This window comes from Aulonocara sp. 'chitande type north' Nkhata Bay, linkage group LG20 (genome assembly GCF_057382095.1).
Source record: "Aulonocara sp. 'chitande type north' Nkhata Bay isolate Kocher_YH1m ecotype deep benthic linkage group LG20, A_spYH_male_GT1.1, whole genome shotgun sequence".
NCBI classification, from domain to species: domain Eukaryota; kingdom Metazoa; phylum Chordata; class Actinopteri; order Cichliformes; family Cichlidae; genus Aulonocara; species Aulonocara sp. 'chitande type north' Nkhata Bay.
This window is the reverse complement of record NC_141363.1, coordinates 26,277,636-26,304,563: the sequence shown is the minus strand read 5'-3', so window position 1 is coordinate 26,304,563 and position 26,928 is coordinate 26,277,636. Positions and strand designations below refer to the sequence as shown.

General features: G+C 41.2%; 2 protein-coding genes and 1 non-coding gene across 5 annotated transcripts in view; all 3 read right to left on the bottom strand.

The window, feature by feature from the left end:
• The window catches only part of nckap5l (NCK-associated protein 5-like), a 59,355-nt gene extending 43,009 nt beyond the window's left edge, over positions 1-16,346 (bottom strand). Inside the window, exon 1 of one of the 2 annotated variants that reach the window (XM_086276092.1) lies at positions 15,122-16,346. Coding sequence is in view for 1 of the 2 variants with exons in the window: in XM_086276091.1 (XP_086132217.1) it covers positions 14,644-14,671 (28 nt within the window). In the remaining variant the exon portion in view is untranslated. Of the gene's footprint in view, positions 1-14,643; positions 15,088-15,121 lie in introns of those variants that run through there. The other variant, XM_086276091.1, reaches the window with a different exon arrangement.
• Positions 16,347-16,485: 139 nt separating this feature from the next.
• kansl2 (KAT8 regulatory NSL complex subunit 2) lies at positions 16,486-26,729 on the bottom strand. Of its 2 annotated transcripts, none has more exons than XM_086276098.1 (10): positions 26,578-26,729; positions 24,930-25,187; positions 24,584-24,756; positions 23,628-23,742; positions 22,645-22,808; positions 22,400-22,563; positions 22,143-22,239; positions 20,332-20,585; positions 18,597-18,850; positions 16,486-17,032 (listed from the first exon to the last, which is right to left on the bottom strand). In XM_086276098.1, the coding sequence occupies exons 2-9, from the start codon at positions 25,178-25,180 to the stop codon at positions 18,614-18,616; spliced, it is 1,455 nt and encodes a 484-aa protein (XP_086132224.1). In that variant the 5' UTR covers positions 25,181-25,187; positions 26,578-26,729; the 3' UTR covers positions 16,486-17,032; positions 18,597-18,613. The 2 variants fall into 2 exon arrangements, with proteins under 2 accessions (XP_086132224.1, XP_086132223.1); XM_086276097.1 differs by having other exon boundaries at positions 18,647-18,850.
• LOC147305758 (small nucleolar RNA SNORA2/SNORA34 family) lies at positions 21,198-21,332 on the bottom strand. The gene has a single exon (XR_015126769.1). It is a non-coding gene; the product is annotated as a small nucleolar RNA SNORA2/SNORA34 family (small nucleolar RNA).
• Positions 26,730-26,928: the final 199 nt, after the last annotated feature.

Below are 26,928 nucleotides of genomic sequence, written 5' to 3'. Positions count from 1 at the left end.
CCAAGCTGCTGCCAATCAGTGAAACGGGGCGACAGGCCCTAGACCAGACTATCTTTGCATAATTCAAACTTTAAAATAATCCCTGTTCATCTTAAACTGGGCCTTGTTAGAGCTACTCACTTCATCTTCTGCCTGAAACAAGGCGTTTCAGCTCCTCTCGCTTTAGGACAACTTTTTTCTGATTGGCCCCTTATTGGAAACTTTCACCATGTTTAATATCTTCATCCAACACTGAAACAATATAGGAGGTGAGACTGCTCCTACACAATGTAAAAACTGGAAAAAAATCTGGCTGCTCCGTTGACATTAGGAAGGAGTGTCGGGGAAATCCTTTTTTCTCAGTGCATGAAGCTCCATTAGCACTGGGCACAGGACCACCCACAGTGTGTCAAATGGTAAGCCTTCAAATCGATTTTAACATTTGCGAAGTGGATGAAGGTGCAGGTAGCCAAATATGATGTGATGGTGGTCCCGGTATAACTTTCAGGTCTACAGTGAAATCGTAGAGCTTACAGCGTAGCGCTGGGTTTATACTCAGCTGCAGACACCACAAGGGAGTTCTTCGTTCCAGTTATAGATATTTGAAATCCGACTAAGGGTGCTTTAAGCGTGCATTGTAGTTTTGTGTGTCTGCAGAATTGTCTGAGTGGTTATAAAACATTAAAAAAAAATCTGATCCGTCTGATGATGAAATGCACATCAACCAGACCCAGGCAGGTTCGTGGACACGGAAACGATAGCACACATTTAAGCGTTCAGAAGTTCCAGGGAGCAAACTAAAAATAGCATCAAGTCAGGAAGCTGCCTTAACATGTCTAACAACAGGACTGTAAACATGAGATCATCCAAATTTTAATCAGAGAAGGTTTGTCGCATTTATTTTTTGATCACTCCTCATATACAAGACAGAAAATAAAGAAAAGGACACAAGAATCTCCTAAATATTCCTTAAATATGCCTCCACCAAGGCAATGTGCAGGTTTATTTGCCCTGTTGAAAATCATTTTAATATACATAATCTTTAAGAAACATAATTGTGGCTACAATTATTTTTACTTATGCAAATTCATTCTCTTTCTCTTGATGAAAACCCTTCTTTTTAAAGTAGTGCTGTCAGCGTTAATCTAATTAAAATGACGTTAACGTCACAACCGCATTAACGCGGCAAATCTCCGTTAACAAGTTAACGCGGATCGCCCCGTGCGTGGGGCTGCAACACGTGAGCGCGCTTAGCTTGTTAACGCGTTAGCGCCGTGCAGCCCGATGCATGGGGTGACCTGCGTTAATCTAGATTAACGCTGACAGCACTACTTTAAAAATCTGAAACATTGTAACATCTGCCTTTGCAAGAACAGCTCTTTTAGCATTGTTATCACTTTGACCTTCAGATCAATCTATTGACAAACCAAAGCAGACAAAAGCCCTTTTTTAATCAGTATTAAAAGCCAGTCAGTAGTAATGTGTTTCGGCTTCTCCAATGCCTCCTCACTTTTAATGACATCAATGATTACCTTTGCATTTTTAAGTTGTTCTTTAAGCAACTGTAATTGTAACAATTTGCTTTTTTTAAGCTTTTAAAGACCAAATCATGATTATATAACCATGAGAATAATCAATTAAAAGAAAATGTTCAGGTGCAGCCTCGTTTCCCTGTGTAAACTTTAAAGCAGCTTAGTCTGATTCCAGACGGTGACCTTAATAAATCGCTCACATGTGAAAAGATTCAAAGTATGCTCCGCAGTCCATTTCTGCGATCATAAAAACCCGGTAATGAAAACCATTTGTTGTGGCCCCTGTAAAGGCAGGTTTCGTACCGCTGTAAATACTCCGCAGAGAGGTGCCGTCCTCTGCCAACCAGACGACGAGCTCGGCAGCCAGAGGAACGGCTGCACTTCGTCCACCGCTGCACCACATTTCCATGTGTGTCAGCAAAAGCCTTTACTACAGGTCTTCGGTGACTCATTTTCACATCAAACTGTTGAACCCTGACATGCCTGGAAAAAATGTGAAGCTAGAACAAGACATGCTGCTGACGCCAGACGAGCCGATCCAGGACAAAGGCTGCTACAGCGTCCAGTTTAGAGAGCTGCAACGAGGCCACTCTGAAACAGGTGAAACCAGCTCTGGCACAAAGATTAGCGACTTATCCAGCTAAATTTGGGATTAAGTCAGGATTTAGCAAGTCACCTATGTGCGCCATTCCACCACAGGAGCTTTTACGTAAAAGCTTAGCGAAATATCCACGTCTACACTCAGCCAGCTTTTTGTATTGGCACCCATATTACAAGGCTAAAAACAGGTAACTCCTCTTACTGAGTCAAAGACCAAATTTACACCAAGGTAGTTACATTAGTAAAAGTTGTTTCCCCTCAGTTTTTAACCTCCGTTTTCTTTTACTTTCCTAAAAAGCAGCCAAACCTTCTTTTGGATTTTCCAGCAAACAAACCACAGATCAAAATGTTTTACCCCCAAAATCTTTGGGAACTTTTAGCACTCTGGTGTTTTCCACTTTATAAGATTTTCAGCTTGTAGTTTTGGCCAACAAGGAGAATATTCAGAGGTAACTTGGATAATCTTTATACTGATTTTGCGATCTTTTACCTCTTTCTATTGACAAATACAACACTTTGGTCAGAGCCACTGAATTTGTCTTAAGGCAGGCTCCTGACTGTGTTAAAAATGCACATAAAAACTCTATAAAATGCAGTAATCATGTTTTATCAGCTATTTGCAACATATTAGTCTGTTCCAGTTGTTTGGGTTCATCTTATATATTTCACGTCGCTCTAAGTAAGGCCTTCCTGCTGCAGTATCTATATATCCTCATGGGGATCATCATTTCCTCCCCTACCATATTAAATTCTCTAGCTGATGCTGCAGTTGGGGATTAGCTTGTAATTAACTACTCTGCCTCATTTCAAACAGAGATAGCAGTCATCCGGACGTTTAGCTCGGTGAAGGCTGATAACCCAAAGAAGATCCAGAGTGCGAAAAAACAAACAAACAGCAACACCAGAGAAAAGATGGAGCGCAACATGGACATTTTCTGCAAATTTGGCCACATCTGCTTGCCAGCCGCAGCAGCTCAAACTCAACCAGGATTCAGCCTTAGTAATCATCATCATCATCCACATCCTTTTCCCAAGTTCTGGCCAAGAAGAAGACCTATTTATGGTACAGACTATATGGAGGGTTACATATGGAGGGAGAGCTTTGTTTGAGCTCCAAAGGGGGGGAAAAGTGCTCTATATCTCTCTGACAAACAGTCTCGATGGGAAGATGTTTTTAAAGCTGTACGACTGGAGCTGATGGGCGAGGTTTTTGAAACAGGAAGCTCATGAGATTCTGAAAACACTGAAGCTGCAGAAGCGGCTCGCCAAGCACCTTGTGGGAGGCGAGCGGAGGGAAGGGGGGAGAGGGATTGAAGGAGTAAGGTGGGGGTGCATAAATCTCCTCAATAGCAACTTATTTTAAGACAAATGAAAATGAACTGCAGCAGTGCACAAAGACACACTGTTCAAGGCAGGCTGAATTAAAAAGAAAATCTCCCTCTGTCGCTATTCTTTAACCGCAGAGTCATCACGGGTCACGACTCCAAGTGTAAATCTGAGAGAGGAATCTTACAAGATTGTTCCTCCGTCCAAAACTAAACAAAATGTGGCCATTTAATCCTCTTGTTTTTTTGGCAAGGCAGGACGTGGTGGGGACCCGGTTAGCTCGCGAATTGATTAAAACTTCATTCCAAGCCATATTTTCTCTGGCCGGACGGATGAATCGAATGTTTGTTACAGCTGCGGCGGCTAAAGTGGTGTTTTGCCAGCTTCGATGTTTGCACGACCGCAGATTCCTCTGTAGGGTGGCCTCTGCATTTGGTGGGAGCTCTATTAGCATTCCTCGAGCACGTTCAATCATGCATATTTTAGAGGCCACATTTGACACAGCAGGCTCCGGTGCAGTTTGCGCGAAGATGGAGAACACGAGGTCAGGGCCTCAGGCTGGCCGCTTGTGACTCATTTGGCTGATATTCTCTGTGATGTGCACACAAATAAGCAGAATAAGCTTCGTGTTGAGGTGGCGGGGGTTCTGGGGGGAGTAAACAAAGGGCTTTGGGGGAAACAATGCAGGGGGAGATAACTCCTTTGATGTGAGTGTTTGTGCTGTGAGCGTGGAAACAGTTGGGATGAGGATGATGATGCCTTGCAGAGCTCCCCGTCAGTCCCGCCTCCTGCTGTGAGCTCCGTCTTACTGCGCCGACTCTGTAGGCAGCTGATGGATATTTGCTATGCTAATGCAGGAGTGCCTTTGGTGTATAACCATGGTAACTACACTACCTGCATGCATCAGACAGTGGGGTGATAAATGGCTGAACTGATAGCTGATAGGGAGCAAGGCCCAGCCCCAGCCCAGCCTATCTTCAAAGCACGAAGAGGAGGTGGGGGGGATACGGAGGAGATAGGACGACTGCGGGAGGCTCTGACCTGTCTGCAAACCCCTACCAGACTTCAAATCGATTAAATTATTGTCCCGTTGCTCTTTCCTCCCACTTAAAGATGCGAACAACCACCTAATAAACTGATATTTCACAGCCTGACTGACCTTGAATGTCTGAAAGGTCCGTTGAACCACATGTTATCTACCAAAGTCATGTCAGCTCTGAGGCCGAAAGGATTAGTTCGTTAACGCTCAAGCAACCGAGATATTTTAGTGACTTTTAGAAAAAAATAAATCACAGTATGGTCACTTATGACGATTTAATGGCTGCACTGTTGTTCATCATGTTATTCCATTTCCACTACCCGTGGCAGATATTCAGAATTATAGTTATTAATGGTTTTAAATCTTTTTTTAATGCAAAATCTTCATCATTTGAGTTGTTTTCATTATCGGTTTGGTCATTAAGTATCTGCCTCGAGGCTTCTGAGGCAGTAAATCTCGCTGCTCTAGTTCTGTTAGCTGTAAAACATGATAGTGCAGTGATCCACACATGTTTGTGTCACACCTTCTTGCATCTGTTTCTCAGATTTATAAGACACATATGATTTATTAATGCAATTTGCTCCAATCTCTTCCACAACCTAAGTCTAACTTTTCGGTCTTCTTTAACATAACCTCATTTTTATTTACGTTGTTTTACAATCAGTGTTTCATATGTAACAGTTTTGCGCTCTCTCGCAGTATAAGACCGTCACTATGCACCCGGGATGCTTTTACTTTAACCGTGTTGTTTATTTATTGCGGGCTGTTTTATTTTCACGCTTCATCCCACTGCTGTAACGCAACATTGATCTCACAAGCGAGAATAAAGAGTCTATCTATTAGAAAAGTAGAATAAAATGCACACCTCAATCTGTAAGGATGCAGAATCTCATATACACAAAGTGACTTTTTGCACAATACTCAGTCTTTCGCACATTTCTATTGCACTGTTGTGTCTTTGTTTTGGTTTTTTTGCAATTTCTGCACATTGCACTTTATGTAGTCCTGTGTTGATTGTCTGTTATATGTCATACGTAGCATAGATCTTGGAGGAACGTTGTCTCGTTTCACTGTGTTCTGTACCACTGCACATGGTTGGAATGACAATAAAGCCACTTGACTTGATTGGCAGAAACTGCATTTTTCTGCCCCCTTGATCAACAAAAATATTTTATAGACTTAAGTAAATGGGATCCCAACTAGAAATAGTATTTTAAAGAACGACTTCATTAGGATTCTGGTGATTTTTCAGCAGTTGGATCTAAATATAATCACACTAGCATGTATAAAAACACAGCTGGGGTCACTCAGTCACTTGACGGTTTGTACTGCAGATTAGCCAATCAGGAACTGTGTTGCTGTATCCTGTATCAGACACAGGAAATCTTTTATACCTCGTGCAATAATTTTGTACAACACGACACATCTGTCGAGCAGAGGATCCGCTGTAAACTCAGCCCGGCTGTGTTTAGCACACGTTGTGTCTTACATTGTGCTCCAGTTGTTGTTTTTTTAACATTTACATGAATCCATTTTTAGTTCCATTTTCTCTCGTTTCAATTGTTTGACTTTATAGATTAGCAGCGATCGCCAAATTCGGAAAGTCCTGACAAACGACGATCAAAACATTTTCTGCGACCCAACAAACTTTAATACCATCTCGTATCATCGCACAAGCCGAAGATTTCCGATGACTCATTCACAGACTTAGCTGATATTTCTTCTCCATTAACAGCTTTACTTCCTCTACCCGATGGCCACTCACTACATTTGTAAGACAACCTCTGGATCACAAATAAGTCAGAAAATGAAGAATTATGTCGAACTGCTCTCTGTCTTTCAAAAAGAGCTTATTTTTATTTGTTTATTGTAAACTACTCCTAAAGCTGACCTGCACTTCCTCCTCGCCTCACCAGGCGAGATCCTATTATAGTTTTTCGTGTTATTAGTTATGTTTACAGTATAATATAGTATTTTTAACAAAATGTAAACAAAAACAAACAGTCTGGTTCGAGTGTCCCACATTTCTTTGTTTTTGGTTAACTCGCGTTTGGTGGTGTCACTTTTAACCTTGAAAATTGGAAGGAACATTTTTCCTCAACTTTTTTCTCCAACATTTTAAACACCAGAAAAACCTTTACCTTCTCAGGATCCAGTACTGTCATTTTGTCAGTAGCTGAGGCGACCAGGAGGAATGTTCAACCAGGAGGAGACATCAGAGGTAGACCCAGGACACCCCGGGGACTTAATTTCTCCATCTCAGCTAGTTTGGGAATGTCTCTGTATCCTCTGGGGGGCTACAGGGGGTGGCTGGGGAAAGTGAGGTCTTCTTTTGTGCCTTATCTGCGACCCAGATAAGGCACAAAAGAAAATAAATGGATGGGGGCCTTTTGGAGTGAGTCCCTTGATACCAAGATATATCGGTCCTCTTTTAAACAGCATCAAAGTTTGCATTCTGTGGTCAAAGGCTGGATGGGTGGTGGTGGTGGAGTCAGTTTGTTAGCCTGCAGATGACAGTTTTTATCCCAGCAGGGACTTTGTTGTGGTTTGTTTTCACTCACTTCCTGCTTTTACTGCTTTCACTCGCTGCTTTGTCAAGACAAACACAGATTGTGTTTTGGGTTCAAATACACACTTTCACAACGTTAATGTTACATATAGGAATGAGTCATGTCCAGTGATTTTAAATGTAATGCAAGCTGTCCTTTACAAGCTATGTGCTGAGTAGGAAGTGACATCTGATGCTTGTTTGAGCAGGGTTAGCGTGAAGGCAGTCTGTGGGCAGTCAGGGACTGCCCGTCTACCTGCAGACAGCGGCGTTACATTGGGACAGAGTCACAAATATGCGGTACCACCGGTCTGTGGGCTACTCCTGCTTGTAGCCCACAGACCGGTTGTGTCACATGTTGGTCTGTCAGGCAGCCGTGGAGAAGAGCAAAGTTATCTGATACAAAGATCTGAAGTGAAACAATGTGTCAAAAACAATTTAGTGTCGGCAGACGCTGTCTGTTCTTTTCATGCTTAATGTTTTTGTCACACTTGTCCCATTCCTGGTGAACGCGGCTGTCACACCCTTCCCTGTTTTGGTCCACTCGTCAACCGGTCGGCATTCGAGGGCCGTATACTTAATCCATGTCCAGCGACATGCCATTGGGATTTTGGAGGACTGCATGGAAACTCATTTGCGGTGGGTGAAAATCTCTCTCAGTTTGCTGTCCAAACGGAAACGCGTATGCAGACGGATACATTTGCGGGGCGATAAATTACGCTGAAGCCGTGCTATAACCCCGAACACCAAAGGACACCGTGTGTGTGCATCTGCAAGACTCCATTAGTTTTGACAAAACAGCAGCATTTACAAAGGTCATATAATTAATCATTCTTGGTGGCTTTACTGCTTGTGCTGAACTTTGAAATCATGAGTAATATTTCTCTTTATAAATGATCCTTTAATCTCTTGACTACTTTTTGAATTATGAATTGGTAACAGTTTCCCTGGTCTGCTGTGTTTTTATAGGGATTTTTAACCATAGCTCAGTTGCCATAAGGCACTGGCCTGCCATCAGAAACACACTGGCTTGCAGCGACCGGCCCAAAGAACACTTTAGAGGACAACCTGCTGCCACCAAAGCCACAAACTCCTTCAAGAGGACGTCTTCAAATATTTGTCTGACAAATACTTAATTTAGCCTTAATTGAAAATACAAAAAAGCACAAACTCTTCACACCACTGAAACCACTTAAAGCTATTAATAAACAAGAAGAAATCCAGACACAGTTACCATTTGTCAAACCAGAAAGTTCAGTTCCCTCCAAAAATCACAGTGCCCAGCCTCAAATGATAAACTTTGTTCTTCAAACTAAATCTGTAGTTTTCTGGTTTCTGTTCCTAGTTTTTTTTTTTTACAGTATGAAATGTTTTGATGAATCGTATCTGAGCAGGTTTTAGCTGCGAGACAGTAAAAAGTCCATGTGGAGAGCAAAGGAGGTTCTGAATGTGACAAAAGTGCAGTTTTGAAACCATCTAATGTCTAGCAGGCTTCTTTAATTTATCTGCTTCAGTAAACAACGACTAGAGGATGGAAAGTCTAAAAAAATAAGTCAGTTACAGTTAGATCAACCTTAACTGCAGCTTCAGCTAAAAACGTTGGCACTCTTTTGGATTCAGAAAAGCATCAGGCAGTGGCCCAAATCAGAGACAAATGGGTGCCAACATGGTGGTTGCCTCCATCTTTTATACGCTCTTACCCCCAGAGGCTAAGCTGATGGGTTGCCAGATTATCAAAGTAGCTGCTGATGAATTTTCTGCAATAATTAACATTTTATTAGTCGCTTACAGTTTGCAGTAAAATAAATAAATAAATCCACATCTGACTCCCTTTCTTGTTGCTTTACTCATTTATCAAAATTGTTGCCGATTAATTTTCTGTCCATAAACGAACAGTTTGGGTCGCCTAATCGTTTCATCTCAGCTCAATCCCAGCGGATTGCAACCGCTAATAAAGTTTTTAATAACTGAAACCAGTTACTAGAACCAGCAGCCAAATTAAACACTTACTCCATGCCACGTTTCCCCCTCTGCAATAAAGCCTGAACAACGTATGTGGCGTCTGCGCGAAGCCGGCTGCAACAAGCTGTGGCACACAAAGGCGTGCAGAACATCTGTGGACAATTAGAGGCGAACAGAGCGGGCGAGCACTTATACTGCCCATTACACTTGAATATGTCACTGGCTTGACTTCTCATGATGTAATGCGGCTATCTCAAAGTTGCATCGGGATGGAGCGCTCGCAAAACTTCAATCGAGCTCAAACACAGGCACACAAACCGTAAATGTGATCTTGCGAGCGCAGAGTGGAACCACATTTCTCCGCACAGCAGCCCCATAATACTCTCATGCTCTGAGGTCATTTTATCAGGAAGAACTGCTCGGTGCGCTGCATGTCCCTCACCAAATATTGTTCCAAATGTGACACATTCAGGCCTTCTTGTTCTGAAATCCTCCCAGCCTCGTGTTTAAATTCTTCCAGTTACGTGACTCAAACAAACACATGCCAGTAATTCCACCCAGTTAGCAAAGGTAGACTTTCACATTTACAGCTCTGCACGCCTCGCTGCTGTGGTGTGATATAAATCCATCTTCCACACAAACAGAGAGGTGGTTTGCTCACTGTTGTGCAGATGTTTTCCCAAACATCTGCTAAAGTTTCTCTGAGCTCACTTTAAATCTGTACTTAAGATCCTGTGATCCTGCAAGTAGGCCTTTTTGGCATCGGCAGGCAATTATGGTGCAATCTTCAGATTAAAGCAGCAAGAATAGACTTTGCTTGAAAGCAGGAGGCATGATGTATCCTGCAGTTACATTTTTATGATAAATATGTGTATATTTATTGATTTTTTAAAGATTTACTTACTATAATGAGACTTATGTTTAGCACCTAAGCTGAAAAAAGGGAAAATCCATACTGGGAGTTCTCTAATGGTGCTTCAGATGACACCATGATGACCTGAAACTACAGAAATCTAATACTGTGTTGTAGGGATGGTCGTGGTTTTTCAAATATTTGACTATTTATTAAATAATAATAATAACAAAAAAAGCAAACAAGTGGTTACTGACTGTTGCTTTCTGTTGTAATTAGCAGCATCTATAAGTAGTTAATGGGCTTGTACAGTCAGTGGGGGCAGTAATGGACCTCGATGTCAAACCATTAAACATTTGAAGGTGCAGAGAGATTAGATGCTACTCTACAAATCTGTAAAGTCAAAGACGACCGCTGGCAGAAAGTTCTGAAAAACAAACATAAATGTGATCCAGTGTAAACTTCACCAGGTAAAACCTGCAAACAAACATTATTCCCGTAGTCAAAACCACAAAAAACGCTCCTTAGACATCCAGATGTTCATGCTGTTCTCACATACAGTAGAGGTCCAATCAGAACGCCAACTTCAACCATGAAATGTTGATCTGATTATTCCAGTGAATGAATAAAACGCATGCAACTGACAACTAATAGTGTTAATAAATGTTGGTGAACTCTTTTCCACATACAGCATTACCAAAGCTTTTATTTTGGAAATATTTTTCAAACAAGACTAGGTGTCAATCACAACTATGTGCTTTCATATGAGAGGGACTCTACTGAAATGTACCAAATATGAAAAAAAGGCCTTTTCTTGTAATGCCCTCGGTCCATTGAGGGACTGGGGACCTCTGGGAGTCTTCTCTGGTGCCTGGCATGGCGACGCTGGCAGATGACTCTCATGGTTTGAGCTTGTCTCATCCTGCAGATACTTGATTCGATTGTTATCTAGAGAATTTGGAGGCTTCGGGATCTTTGTTGTGTTCCTCGAGGCGTTTCTGTCTTTTCTGTTGGTCTTGGCAAGCTTCTGCAGGTGTGGTTGGTTTGCCAAAGCTTACAGTACATGGCTAGTAGACGTTGATAGATTGTACATGAAAGATGGATGTTTTAAATCTGTATTCCTCGTGATGACCTGCAGGGGGCCACTGTTCTGCTTGCAAAAACATGTCTATGAGAAAATGAGCCCTTCTGATGCCTTCTATGGCCTCAGTAAACACTTTCCTGATGGATTTCATGAAGTCTGTTCCCCATTAGAGTCAGAAAGGACTCGAATGTGATGTTATATGTTATGTCATGATAATACCTATAAGCACGCGGAGTCCCACTCCACCCTTTGCTTGTCACTTTCGATTTCAAAAATATCGATATGGTGACAGTCAAAATGCTCAAGTCAAGCTTTCAAGATGGAGCTTCACTAAGCAATGGTTGACGTCACCATGGCAACATACAGTTTATGTACAAGTCAAAGTAACCTTTCAATTAATGAAAGATTTCCCAGCACCGCACTGCAGATGTTCTGAAGTTCACAAAGAGCTCTTAGAAATACATCTTTAAAGTATCAAAAGGTTTAACTGAGTGACCTCAAATCCTTGTCTCAAACAATTTTGCTGGGAACTAATCAGTCACTGTGTTTAAAATATGATGTAACCGTTTCTAGGTCCTTTGTGCCATGCGGTCAGAGCGGATTTCTTACATGATATATGGTGTTTGTCTGCAACTGCCAAAAACAACAAACTACATCATTACAAAAGCAGACAATCTGGACGAGGAACCGAACGTACGTCATTTCTTCTCAAAGCAAAAATCAGGTAAAAGCAGCCTGCAAACACTAAAAGATTCATCGAGCGTTTCATTGCAGATCTTCAGTGAAACTTTAATATTTTACAGCCTGAATTCCAGCCATCTCTGCAAGCCTATAATTCAGCATGGTTCAAACAATGCTTGCGTCCTCGTTTCTTCTGACCTAAAGCTTGGTCCTTCTTCAGAAAACGATGAGACAAAGGAAACAGCATGAGCGTATATCTGGCCTTGAACCAACAGGCACAGATCATTAAAACTGATGTTTTTCCTCCAACAATGAGGACTCTTTAATAGCTGCACAGCAATTTCTAAGATGTTTTAACTCTCGTGTAATCGCAGAACGGCCCTACAACTTGTTAAGATTGCTGGCACATGTTTTATAACCTATAAAATTCCCCACAAGGTGAAAACAAACAAGAAACAATTCACCCCATTCAGAAAATGTGGAAGGTATCACAGTTAGTAAAATGCAGCTTTGTTAACACGAACCCACAGATGGTGATAAGCTGTTGTTGTGCTGGGTGACATGGATGCATGCAATCTGTTGCTTTCACTGACGAGTTGAACTATCAGAACTTAAACAGGAGAAAAACAATATGAAAACATATTTTAATAGCCAGCAGAGAAAAGGTCCAAAATTCTCCAGTTTGTACTTTACTTTGTCTTTTGTGATTGAAAAAATTCAATGACATCACATCAGGCTTTAGGAAATCTTAATAAGAATCCCAAAAATAAATCAAGAAATCACTGCATGTCTGTTTGGTTTCCACGAATCTCAATAGTAAAGACTTTTCTGGTCTTAGTCGCTAGATTCTAGTCTTAAAGAACAACATGATGTTCATATTATAAATTATGGTTCCCATTATAGCCAAAAAGAGCACTAAAAGTAGCCCCAAGGTATGTATCACGTCTAGTTCCATAAAGCTAAAACAGTGACAGCCAAAACTCGAAGCTTCACCGATACATCCGATAAAGTCCAGGTGTCCCACTGGGGCATCATCCACTGATTTCATATTAGCTGCATTCACATATCTGCCAACTACTGATAAAATACCAGAATTTCACTCACCTAAATCGAATCACAAACTTATAGGATGTTTTGCATCACAGTGAGCTCCAGTGTATGTGAGCACAAACCTAGCAGACACCAGTCATCTCCAAGGAGCCACGCCCCAGACTCCAGTATCCATACAGGTAAGTTATAAAACAGTTCAGCCCATGGTGTTGCTACGAAGTGCGAAAAACTGTCCACAGAGACCAACTTTATTTCTTCTATAAGGTTTTAACATGAGAGCATTTTTGAGAGGCAGCTTCAAATTGTGATTTCAGGAACTGCAGTCATTGGCACTCCACAAGTTGCCGTTAGAGTGGCAACAACCTTGTGAAGAGGGAGGAAGTTGTACTGACCAGCTGGTTGCACAGAGGCCACCTGGAAGCTTTGTAGACAACATTTCGACAGATGGAGACACTTGTGATTTTTGCTGCTTTGTCACAGTCAGTTGCTGTACTATTCTATTCAAAAAATGAGCTTTATTTAAGATGGCGGGTGAATGTGAGGGGCCGCTGACCTGGTCCCCATCTTTGGAGCAACCATTTCAAAGGCAGCAAGATTGTGCCGTGGTCCCTAACCACTGTTATCCCTACTGTAACTGTAGTATAGATTACACGGAAGCTATGTCCTGCTTTAACATATGGTCTGAGTTTATAAATGAGCCTTGAGTGACAGTGACAGCTACTGTTGCCAGCTTTACGTCATTTTCTAATATTTTCTAAATAAAACTGTTGTAATGAAAATAAACCCTGCACTGGTTTAATGCCACGTTTGTTGACAGTTGGATTATGAAAGCCAACAAGGGCAATGATATTTTCCAGATGACTAGATTAGGTTTCTTTTTAAAAGTTGTAAACAAACAAAGAAACAAAGACAAAAAGCATCACCGTTCTTGTTATCTATAGCCTAACAAGGCCTGACCAGCCGTCCTACAAAATGATCAAAACAAAGTTTTCACCAAATCTGCAAAATCAAATGTAGATTCATGAAGGTTCGACTTCTGCTTTGTGAATGTCATGTTTAATTCAGAAAGCAGCAGGCAAACATCAAACGTCAGAAGATCTGATGAAAATATGGCATTTCTGTTTGTTTCATGTGTTAATTAGAGAAAGGTTATCCACCCCTGTGTGACTTTTCATATCTGCAGTTTATGACCTGCTTGGTTGCATTTTCATTTTATCAGCACAACTACCAACTATTGCAATGTTTAACCTGTTTTAAATGCACTTATTCCGAAAACGATCACTTTTAATTCCTCAAAACATTTTCAGACTTCTCCTAGACAAGCAGATCTGCCAGGATTAGTTGGCTGATTACAATCACTGAAATGTGGGGATTGTCTTTTTTACCCCTGGTGTAAAAGAAATGATTTAATTATTTTTTAATTAGACACAGCGAGTCCTGAACTTTGGGTAAGTGTTTAAAAATGATAAAATGACCTGTGGAACACAAAATATCTCCATATTAAAGACTGACTGCTTGGCATTGCGCATCCTGTTGTTAAGCGGGACTCTGGTGGTTTTCCAAACTCATCATATTCATACATGCACACATATCAATTCAGACTGGAGGTCAGCGCAGACCAGCTGAAGTTAAAATTCCTCTAGTCTGCACGGTGAAAGACACATTTTAAGAGGAACTGGAGCTCAATTCGGCTGGTAAAATAATCAAACCAACAGCTCTCCTCCTTAAAAATGATCTGAACTTCACATAAAAAAGGGTGGCTCATCCCTCCTCGCATCCATGCTGCAGACACATTAATTCATTCACGAACATCATTGTGAGGCTGATTTATTCTTGATTTAAAAATTCTGGTTTGTGCAGCGTCAGCCTCCACTCACAGCCTGAATCTCTGACAAAGCCCACACTAATGAAGCGCAGTTTATTTCCATTATAAACTGCCTTTTCTCTGCATCGCTGCGAGATGACAAATGAAAAACGAGCCGCACTTACAGGACTCGGATGACAGTTCCTTTTCCATGTTCCCCTTTCAGGTTTTCGAGGCTCAAACGGCGACAGGATGTATTTCAGCTCCCGCGTAACGCAGCTGAACCAAACCAGAGCTGAGCTTGGGAAAGCCTCCAGGTTTTTCCTTCTTTTTTGGCCCCTTTTCTTGGGGACAGGCCCTTCAAACCCAAACCCTGCGCCGAAATGGGTCCCCTCCGCCACGGGTAAGCGCGCTGTTACGCCCTTGCGTTTCTCCCACAAACGAAGAAAACGCAGGAAAAACGCCGCAGCGTTTAAGGCTGAAGCAGCCCGCAGCAGCAAATCAACATTTTCAGCTGTGAATCGGCGCAACCTTTACATGCCCGGTGATGTTAAAACAATGAAGCGCATGCAAACGGATCAGTGTCGGTATTCCTGCGAACCCATCGGCCAGCCGAGCATTTCAGCACATGAAACGGCGTTTTTCCGTTTTTGAAAAACTCACCTCATTTGGATGGAAACTGCCGCTGTGTTGCCATGTCCGGTAAAGATAAAACTATACTATTTTTTTCTTCTTTTCTTTAAAATCTCTACCTTGGGCTCATTTTTGCGGCGGTGTCCTGCTCCCCCAGCAGCGGCCGCTCTCCTCCTCTGCCTCGCCGTTTAAGTGTTTGGGTTGGAGGAAAAGTGATGTCATTGTATGAAATTTCATTACCCGCCCCACTTTTTTTCCCTTCTTTCGGAGGCTGTCCCACGTTGCCAAACATAACTTCGCTATATACTTAAAAAAAATCTGCCCCGTATGTGTGGTTTGCCGTGCCTTAAAATACTCCTGCAGGCACCACCGATATGGACACGACCAAGAAATCCATCAAAAAATAATTTGTGGTTGAAAGAGTGACATTTTTAAAGTTAACACACAAACAGCTGAAAACCTGATACAGCACTCAGGCTTCAAGGCAATTTAACCCAAACTAGAAATAATACAACCGCATGACAAAAAGAAGGAGGGTGAGTGTATGGAGCTAAAACTGGACTAGAGGCCTTAAACAGCTATTTTTCTGAAGGTGACCTCAGGCTTAAGTGCAAATCTGGACTCGTCTATGTGGAACTGAAACATGCTCGAACACTTTACAATACAGCCTGCGTTTACTGGTGTTTGAATGGAGATGCAGAGGAAAAGAACAGCTGGAGAATAAACAAATCTGGGTGCGAAATGACTTCAGCTCCAAATTTTCCTCATGTACACTTGACAAACATGCACTAAACTGCACCAAATCTTTAGTACTCACAGAGGGAGTAAATTACAGAATCCTTCCAATGGTTCCTGTTATCTAAAGCCAGATGAAGGTTTCTTAACAATGTGTGAAAGCACAAACTACATCTGTTAAAGGTTTGTTGTTGATCATAAGCATAAAACAAGTTTAATAACCATATATTGTCTTTATTCATTTAAGGTTCCCTTTTCTCGCGCAGTAACAGCTGAAGCTATAAACTGCTTTTCTGCAGGAATCAACTATAAATTTAAGCAGTGAAGCATTTGCAGATCAGCACACATGTCCTGTACTTTTTATTTATTTGTAACTACAACCAATGAAAATGTGGGAGATAAATGTGGGTGATGAAAAGGTTTGCTGTCCTGCATAAAATGAAATGACTGGTCGCTCAAACTGAAACACAAAACCACCTTAGCAGACAATAAAAATTACATCAAGTATTTTCGTAAATACTGGCTACAAGGGCATATGCAACAACAGAATGTGTTAAAGTGTAATAATGGGAGAAAGTTTCCAGTTGCTTTAAAGTTTTATGGAAATGTGTTTTCTGCTGCAAACATGCCGATCAGAAACAAAGTTACCTAAAACCCCATTTATTTCCTCATCTTTATTTCAAACCAGGCAGTAGGAGCAGAAACAGTGAGGCACATTACAATGATGTTTATAACTGAAACTGCACAGTGTAACATTTTACCTAAAACTTCAGTTTTCTCCCTGCATTCCTCTAACATGTCCAGCTGACATTTCTGATCCAAACGCTTCCCTCTCAGCTGACCTTTCCCTGCACCTTCACACGACTCACCTGAAACGGCCTCACACTGGGTGACGTCTCATCTCAGGCTGGATTTTCTTTAGTATGAAACCAGGAGTCTAGTTCCCCACATGAAGTACAATATGCTGAAAGGTTATTATGGAATTTCTGCCCATTGATTCCAAAAACATGTCGCCTACTCCAGCTTTCAGTCTCAGTAGGAGCCGCTGAGTACTTTAGTACCTAATGTGGGCTGTATTATAAACGAGTAGCAGTGACAGTTCTTTGAAATGCTGGTTCATCTGGGAGCGTCGGCTGCAGCAGAGTCGATGTCTTGGAGCGAATTGTCAGTCGTGTCTTCCTCACCTCCGACTGCCTCTGACACCACCTGAGTGGAAGAACAAAGATAAAGCACATTTACTGCTAGTTCAGATCATCTGTTTGTGTAAAGGGCCGACAGCACGGTACAAAAGCTTCTTTTCAAAGGGTTCAGTGATTCTCTTAACCCCACTGAACATCTCACTTCATATTTTCTTTACACCACACAGCTTTCAAAGTTTTGATGACAGATTGCAAAATCTAGAGTGACAGACTGAGGGGCAGAGAAGAAATACAACATCAAATAAAATAAGCAAAAACGAATAATTAAAACTCAAACTTCCCTGGCAGCACAGGACAACCTGCAGAGAGGCTGTTACATTCCTAACCTGATGCATATGGAAATATAAATGCTGCTCTTATTTTCAAACATGTCTATGACAGACTGAGTAGTCAGTCTGACACGAGGTAAGGTCTGAAATTTTGTGTTTTAAAATTTAAGTGTCAGAAAAAAGGTTTTAGTTAAGAGGATTTAATTTAGTCCAGCTAAAAGTGCATTTGTGTTGATGGAAAATGCACAAATCTCATTGCCTCCACCGTATGCAGATAAATTGAGCTTAGGCATGTAGTGACTGCACAAAGGCCTTTTTTGTAGCAGGAGAAACCCAGCTGCAGGTAAAGCCTGTAATGAGTCTGTTCCAAGGACTGTAATTGTCTTGCCTCTATATAGTTTATTCTTTAGTGAGATGGCAGCTATAATTCGTGAATACATTTGCTCTCAGGAAATGTTAAAGGGTACTACTGAAACTGGAAAACTTGCTATTGGTGTTGTCCTGGACTGCTGCATCTTAGTATGTAAAGTAAATGTTATGGTCTGTGGGCCACTTTGTGAACCACAGCTTCACAGACTGAATGTGACCAGCAGAGGTCTAAAGGTCTTTGCAGACCAACATGTACATGTTGTAGCAGTCTATAGCCACTTGGGGGCAGTCACAAATACGCCTGTTTATTGCATGTTTGTTAATACGAAGTTTATTTTTTATTTTCTGGGAACTAATCAGTCACTGTGTTTAAAATATGATGTAACCTAGGTCCTTTGTGCCATGCGGTCAGAGCGCATGGCACAAAAACATGCCAGGTTCACTTTCTTCACTGTCAGTCACCCAAGCCCCCCTTTTTCTTAACTGAGGCAAGATTTTATGGATATATTTTAATTTTTTTAAGACTTGTGAATTTCTCTCTCTCTCTCTTTTGAAGAAAATACAGCTATGACACAACACATGCCAAAGAATACACCTGTAATTTGTTATTTGTATCCTTTGTATTTGTTCAAAGGTGTTCATAAATTAAGTCAAATCATGTCAATTAATGTCAAAAAATGATTTATTTTTCTTCAACACTGTTCACTCATATGAAGACAATGGACATAAAACAGATTAATTTCATAAAGGAGACTGCATCCTCAATAAAAGCTCCTAAAGGTACGTCTGAGATAGAGAACAAATAAATAAAAAAAATAAATTCATTAATAAACTAAAATCAACCCTAACCTTTTTTGAGTTTTCTTTTTTCCTGTGATCAACCTGAAAATGTTTTCAACACAGTACAGTTTGAATTGAGTGCATCAATGTTACCTGCCACAATAAGATATTCACGACGACAAAACCCCTGATTGAGAGTTAACCTGGTTGTTCATGATGGCGTCCACATCTCTCTCTGAGAGTTCCTGCCCTGAGGTGTCAAGGTCCTGGTCTGGGTCCTCGCCAGTCAGGATGTCCATCGGGGCCTCAGCTATGGCTCTGATGGTTTGGTCCTCCAGGGCCAGGGCTGTGTCAAACTGCAGAGGGGACGGAGGACCCTGCATACCGTCCCCTTCCACATCCAGGTCCTGCAAAACAGAGATGCTCAAAATTGCTATTGGAGGCATTTTTGATGGTATATTTATAGAAATCCCGTGTGTATTTGTTTTTTAAGCTTGCTTTCATAGCCATTTGTTTCATTTGACTCAACCTGAGATCAATATTAATGGATCTGTTAACAGAAGGATAACATAGAAGCTTATATGTCCCTTTATATGCAGACAAACAGCTATGTTGGTAATAACCCACAAACGGCCCATTCAAAGTGAGGAAAAACCTGATTGGGCAAACCGTACCAGCATTTAAGATGCTGCTTTACTGAATCATTGTAACCTGCTGCACATGCAACAGTCTGTCCACTTGCAACCTCTGCCCCACTTGAGCCAGACTCCCTCTCCTTTAAAGGGTTAAAATCCAGAATATATAATTAAATATAATTAATATTTGAAATGCATATTTCAGACTGAAGTAGTTTTATAATAGTCATTGAAGTGGAATAAATATTCCTATGTAATAATTTTACAGTATTTTTTGGAGGGGTGAAGTTTTTTTGTCATTAGGGTAAAATGTGTTAGGATTTTTAAGGCTCTTCCAAGGGTTAAAACTCCTAAAATGTTTCCTACCATAAAGCAACTTACTTACTCAGCTTTTTTTTTTTTTTTAACTTTTTAAAAAATTATTAAACAGATATTGTCCCATTGATAATTTGTGGGCCCGCACAGTGACACAGTGGTTAGCACTCTGTCTTGTGTTAAATTCCAATATCAGACCAGGGAGGTGTCTGTGTGGAGTTTGCATGTTCCCCGTGTTTTTGTGTGTTCCCTTTGGATTCCTCCCACAGCCCAAAGACATGCAGTTAGTGGGGTGATTCTTAATTGCCCATAGATACAGACAACCATTTGGTTTTGTGGTAGCCCTGCGACAGACTGGTGACCTGTCCAGGATGTACCCTGCCTCTTGCCAAAATTTAAATTTTTTAGAGTGATCACACTTGTCAATTTGCAGGTCATCAGTGACACTGTCGCACAATTACATCAGTTTACGCTTGCCATTATGGTGTTACCAAACCCTGCAACATTCCCCTGAAAGATCAGTAAGCACTCAGAGAAGAGTACAGGTGTCATCACACAGAGATGATAAAGAAAACGTAACTGGGTAACTTCAGTTGTAAAAAATAACTTGCTCAAGTAAAAGCCTTTCGTCTGCTGCAATTTGTAACTTTCTGTAGCTTTTCTTGTTTGTACCTTTCTGCTCAGTAATGCATTTAAAATAAGTGTGGAGACCAGCAACCTCATTAAACCGAAAAATACTCTACTCCAGAACAAAAAAACCAAAAACATACTACAGCAGCATGACTTGGTACACTATCCCCTGCTGTGGTGGAAACTTTACAACAGCTTGTTGAAAAACGCATTCAGACTGATACTCATCTTTCACAAGAGGAATTATGTGGAACGTGATATGTGTATTAGAGAGAAGAGGTTGGTAGGTGACTGTCATTTCTACGTACATCGCTGAACTCGAGAGGGAGGTTTTCTGTGGGCTGAAGCTCTGCCGCACTCAGGTACATGTCTTTGCTCATAGGGGTGAACTCCTCCTGTGGCGGAGCCTCCTGCTCGGGCTGGTACATGGGCGGAGGCAGGGTGAGGTGCAGCGGGCAGCGGGGGTCGTCTGACTGACCCATGTGCACAGTACGATCACATGGAACATCTTTTAACCCTGGACACATTTTAAAAAGGATCTGGTTGCTGTCCTGGTAGATATCTGAACATGTGGCTGTCAAGGAAAATTTGATTATCAAAAAGAGAAAAAAAAAAAAAAAAAAAAGATAAGAAAAGAGAGAGAATACCAAAAAACTAATTAAAGGGTAAGAGTTGCGGAGAATTAATGGCAAGCTGCACTGATGCTTCTCTGGAGGCCCTCTGTTGTCCAACGCTTGCACCGATTTCTAATTGGCTTTCAAATGTCACCCATCAGCATCCAGCACCTACAGTCGGCCCATTTTCATTCTCTAACACCATTTCATTGTAAGTATATGACAGTGAGACAACTGCCTTCAAAAATCATGGTTTGTATTCATCTGGATTTCTCAAATCTTGTGCCTGATTAAAAAACAAACAAACAAGAAATATCTTAGAAATATTTAGAAAGCCTGATAAACGTCCTTGTTGCATTAAAGTGATGCCTTTATGGTTTTGTAGAGCATGTTAATGATAAAATTCTCATGTCTGGGTTCAATCAAACTAAACTGGCTATTGAAAGAACAAAATTCTTAATATTCAATAAAGGAAAAATTGTTATTCTCACACTGTGAGAACTAAAATGCAAGACTGAAAAACATGAAACGTTACGCTAGTCAAAGTAGGTTAAGAAAGATTTTGTTCCTTCCAACTGAATTGATTAGCTCCTTTGTTTTCTGGGAAACAAATCAACAGACCACAGGAAGCTGTTTATCTAGGCTCCCGTTGAAACGAACAGCTACTACAAGCTGCTGGTCTTGATTGGGGCCAAGGGGAGGAGGGCGGAAATGAGAAACGTAACTGAAGAGTGTAGAAATCAGCAGAGAGCAGATCAGTCTACATCTGGCTCATTCATTCAACAGAACAGAGCTTTAAAACACACTCCATTCAAACTTAGTCAAAGCTAACACCTGTTAGCTAACAGCTTACCTTTGTCTCATCAAACCTTTCCTGGTGCATTATGAGGAGCTGAATGAGATCAGCCTAGTGTTAATGTCCAGCACAGAAGCAATACGAGCGGAAATTAAGCAAAGAGAGTCTCATTTCATGACACGTCTTCAAACACAGCTCCTCTTTTCACTGTGGAGCATCTCTGCACTCAACTCTTTATCTCTGGTAACCATTCTTGAATGAAGCCACAAAGCCGCTCCCAGCTGTTAAGAGAATATTACACTAGCTAGCATCACCCAATATGCCCTTTGGCATTAAATTTTGTATCTGAGTAGTTACTAGTATAACAACAATAGCAATAGCTTATTTCACAAATCATATAAAATTGTGTGTTACAATGTTTGCCCTGTTAAATTTGGCTGTGCATCATTTAACATGATCTTATATTAATGTACATTGGTCATTTGATTCATTGTGAGTGGAAAATGTGTACAGTTGGTACAGTCCCCCTCTCAATACAGTATATATTTTACATTTAAACCCACCAATTGGCAATAGAGGACAGTCTGTTCACCGCTGTTAAGCTGGTTTTGAAAAATTCATATCATACGTGATACTATGATGAGTATTCCACCCATCATCTTTCATTCAGTGATTATTTAGTCACACTATTAAAGCCATCAGAGGATACGTGAGACACAGTGTCGGGCCATAGGCAGGCAGGGATTGGTACATCGGGTTCCCTCCATGAAGGAGATGCATTTTTCACTCACTGTTCTTGTGTGTGGCTACAACCGAAATAACAAACAAACATTAGATAATGAAGTGAAACGTAATCATAAACAGTTGACGTTTTTTTAATTATCCCTCTATGACACGACTGCCAGAGAATATAAGTAAAGAAAATGTACAGATTTCTTTAAACTCAGTATCAATTCAAGTTAGCACCTGAGGGCCTCCTTCTGTCACAGCCTGCCTCCTTTCCCTCAGCTGCCGGTGCAGCAGGGCCTCCACCCCGTACCGGCGGCGGTATCGACGCAGAGCTTTAAGCTTCTTCAGGTTCTCCCTCTCCTTCATGGAAAGACCTTCAGGCCCTGTCAGGAGGCTGGTACCTGTAATCAACATTAAAAGGTTTGTGTCACTCAGAATTAAGAGGAGTGAGCAGTAAAAGCATAAATTTGTCCTATGATTACCTATAGCTTCATGCTCCATTTTGCGGTTGTGCAGGTATCTGCGCTTCTTCTCTTTCAGCAGGTGCTGCAGGCGTTTGAACTGATCAATATAGAGGGACTGGAGTCTGATAAGTTTTTCTCGAGTGATTAGCGCCACTTCTTCTGCAGTGTACACTCCTGCATGTCTGCCAACACATAGCATTGAAAATCTAACGTCCATTGAGTTTCAAAACAAACTACTCAGTATCTAACAATTTAAGACTAAGATAAGTAATTCTTAAATCAACATACAACATTATGTTGTGCCACTGGATGATGAGCTCAGGTATTAAGTCAGAGGTATTAAGTTATTAAGTCAGAGTCATCACTAACAGCTTGTCAATAAACACGATTCGAGCCTTTGTAGGTTTGCATATTAACTACTTACTTTTTTAAAATTTTCTGTCAACGTTTTTAGCAAAAAGAATGTAAAAAAAATCTAAGACTTATGTGCGCCTTATAGTCGTGAAAATACGGTAAGACGATTGAACTGCTTCACTTCCGTCTGCCATTTATTTATTTTCCGGCTCTTTGAAAGGTCGCAGCAAAATGTTGAGGAAAGGTGTCGAGTTTTATCTGGAGCATGTACAGACTGATATTAATCTTTAATAGGGCTGTGAAAATTGAGAGCTAACAAAACAACTGCTGCACAATGTCGTCCGCCATCTTAGTTGAACTGGTCACGTGACTGCATCATATGACTAAAATGCATCCTTGTTTTCGAAATCTTCCTTTTTCGCTGTCCACACAGCGAGGCACATGCAGCGTTTTCAAACTTATCCACTTTGGAGAGTGTTTTCAAACCAAAAACGCCGTCTCAGTGTGGACGGAAGGCCAAAAGGGGGGGAAAAAAGATGCATTTTCAAGTCTGGACATGGCCTAAGCCTTCTATCTTGAACTACAGATTCTTATTCAAACTACATAACTACACAATGTGGGTTGAGAAGAAAATCTTAAGAGCTTACTTCAGAGGATCCTCGTGATCACTATCGATGCTGTCAGCCTCGCTGTCCGGATCTCCTCTCCACGTCTGGTCCAATACCAACGGCCCCTGCTCTTCCTCACTCAGACTGTCCTCATCTAGGAAGAGGGAGGAATTAGTGGTATTTTTATCTGACTTTTGGTAGAGCATGCTAGCGGGCCGTCGTTATTACCGTGTTTTTTGGAAAATACGGCACACTTAAAATCAATCCTTTGACTTTTCTGAAAATCAACAGTGCCCTTACAATCCCGTGTGCCTTATGTATGAATTCGGGTTGACCTCGAAACGATTTTATGTACACGGCGCTTGGAAATCTGTCAAATGTTTTAGTATGACTTTGCTAGGCTAGGAAGCCGCACCGCTTGATGGATTGTCGGAGCATTACGGCTATCGAAAGCAGGAGCCTCGCGGAGTGATACGTACGGTGCTTCAACATAATATTACCGTATTGTGTGTGTATAACCTCTTTTTAACTTTTGTGGATATTGGTTATGCTGAGGATATGTTGCTCAGTTTCCACTGGAAATACCTTTTGGTTAAACTGTCAGCAAGGAATTTGCATTTGCACTGTTAAATTTTTATATAACTTTAATGCAGATAAAAAACAGCTGCTTGTTTAAGTGAAAATACATTGATGTTATGTGGTTTTTTTGCACTAATAAAGTTGTGGCGTTGTAAAGTATTTTGTCTAGTGTCAATTATATCGTCAGTTATATCGTTATCGCAAATTTTCAAATGTATATCGTGATAAATATTTTTGGTCATATTGCCCTGCTCTACAACTAATGAATGAAAGCTATAAACTTTTTAATCTTTTCACAAGTGTACCAAATAACCCAACAAATAAAACTAATAAAACAACAAACAGTCTGTACAACTACATCAGCTTAACCCACATGCACCCAAATTACTATTTCCAAGTCAAAAAGTGGCCATTACCTAGAATGCGGCTGGCTTCAGAGCGTCCTCCATCAAGGCTGTGTGACTCTGCTCGGCTGTACCCACTAAGTTGAGACAGCAGGGCCTCCGGTGACGGACCAGAAGACGCCTTTCTCATTTGAGCTCGAAGAGCCATGGCATTCCTGCGAGCGTGCTCCGCACAGAAGGTCACTCTACAGAACAGACATTCAAATTGAAATTAGGAGGCTGCATGGTACTGATGAGTTTATTTACATTCCCCCTTCTCTTGGGATTAAGTTCCCATTAATGAGATTCACAGCAGATAATGATGAGATTTAATTTGTTTTTATCGATTGTTAATGGCTGATTTAGACCTTCCACCCACCCGTCTTTCCTCTCTGCCTTTGGTGCGGCATTGGGACACCGCTTCCCGTTCTTGGCAGAGACGTAGCTGCACTGTTTGTAAGGCGCATTCTTGTCCTCCAAGATGTGTTTGATGCAGAATTCCAAGCCTTCAAGTCGTGGCTGAGAGCAGGGCCGCTGGGTGAAGGAGCAGGCCTGTGGCTCCTGAGGTCGGGGTGTCTGGGTCACCCGGTTCCGACTTGAGGGCAAAACATGAATCCGTATCCTGTTCATTTCAAGCCTGCATTAAATGTAATAACAAAAAAAAATAAAAAATAATAATAATACATTTTTCCTGTTCACACCAAATGTTTGTATGGCTGCATGCATGAATAACAGCAAGAATTCCTATAAAAACATTCGTTTGAATGTTGGAATAATGTTGGCTTCTTTAATGTATTTTTATTCAAACTACTAACTTTGGTGACCAACAGGCTGGTATTTCAGAAACTGCTGATCTAGAGATCAAAGATGGGTCACACAGATCCAACTCTAGGGTTTATAGAGAACAGTATGAAAAAGAGAAAACGTCTAGTGAGCAGCAACATGTCAATAGAAAGAAATTAGAAGAGGCTAGACTGCACTGAGCCAATAGGAAGGCAACAGAAACTCAGATAACCGCTTGTTTAATCAAGGTATGCAGAAGACCACAGCACGTCAAATCTTAAACCAGATGGGCTATAGTAGCAGAAGACTGGACGATGATACTCCTGTAAGCTAAAGCGAGCAGGAAGGGATTGGAAAAGCAATGTCTGGTCAATTTAATATATACTGAAAGGCCAGGATCTGATGTAAACAACATGAAGCTCCATCCTATGTTGTATGACCAGTTCAGGCTGGTGGTGTCGGTGTAATGGTCGTTCTACCCACACTTTGTTAAAATCCCACAGCATACCCGATTCTGACAATGTTCAACCCTTTATGACCAGAACACTCATCTTCTGATGGCGGCTTCCAGCAGGATAACATACCGTGTCAGAAAGGTTTAAAATGGTTTTCTGAACAATTACACTGTACTTAAATGGGCAGGATAGATACTCGTGGTTTTTCGCCTTTTGATCCCAAATATAACCAAAATAGAAAAAAAAAAGCATATTGAAAATATGCACATAAGGTGTCATTGACCAAATCACTATGAGTACTTAAATCTAAATAAAGCTGTATAAAACTAAAACAATGTTTCCATGTTATTGGTTTACTGACGGGCGATGTCAGATGGTCGTTATTAACATCAGTAAAAGCTTATAAATGTTACGCATACAACCTAAAGGCAATTGTAATAAGTAACAAAGAGTAATAAAGGCCGCATTAATGTAAGAGAGAATGGCTTTTTTTTTTTAAATTCAAATATAAATCGAGGAGACAAACTCCTCTCTGCGTTAATGGATAAACTCTAACCGGGCGCCACACCGAGCTTCAGCCCGCCTCTCCTTACTGCGTCACTTTAACAGTTAAGACGGCAGTCGCCATCTTTGATCAATCGCTGCTAACGGCAGCTAAATGCTAATTTTCTCATTTTGCAGCGAAGATAGCAAGTCGGTGCCACAAAATTGCCGTATCCCTCCATAACGCCAACGTGATTGTATGCCAGAATATGAACATATCGCTAATTTCTATTTGCGGCCCCCTACCTTTGTCTCGGACATCCGAGCTAGCGTGAGCTCCCGAAGAACACTGTTACGTCGATTTTCCTGCATTCCCTGTTAACTGCCACAGCCGCCGCTTACAATAAGTAACCCCGCCCACCTAGAGATCCGATTAGCCAGAGCGCCGGAGTGAGGTAGCCCATTGGCCAATCCAGTTGCCATTCAAAGTGGCATCCACCCAATGTATTTACACTTTTATCATAGACCAGGGCCTCGAACTCTTTAGAACACAACTTGACCTCAAGAGGGCTACACTTACAATACCACTGGATAATACCCCCTATCTTTTAAAAATAGAAGAAAAAAACAGTATATTTTGAAAACATTCAAATGTAA

What these genes read in the sequence shown, in the direction of transcription:
- kansl2 (XM_086276097.1), bottom strand. Translation starts at nt 25,180, where the DNA reads ATGAACAGGATACGGATTCATGTTTTGCCCTCAAGTCGGAACCGGGTG. An exon ending in AAGGCAGAGAGGAAAGACGG is followed by an intron (nt 24,757 to 24,929) that starts GTGGGTGGAAGG and finishes TCTGTTCTGTAG; the next exon opens with AGTGACCTTCTGTGCGGAGC. An exon ending in GATCACGAGGATCCTCTGAA is followed by an intron (nt 22,809 to 23,627) that starts GTAAGCTCTTAA and finishes ATGTGTTGGCAG; the next exon opens with ACATGCAGGAGTGTACACTG.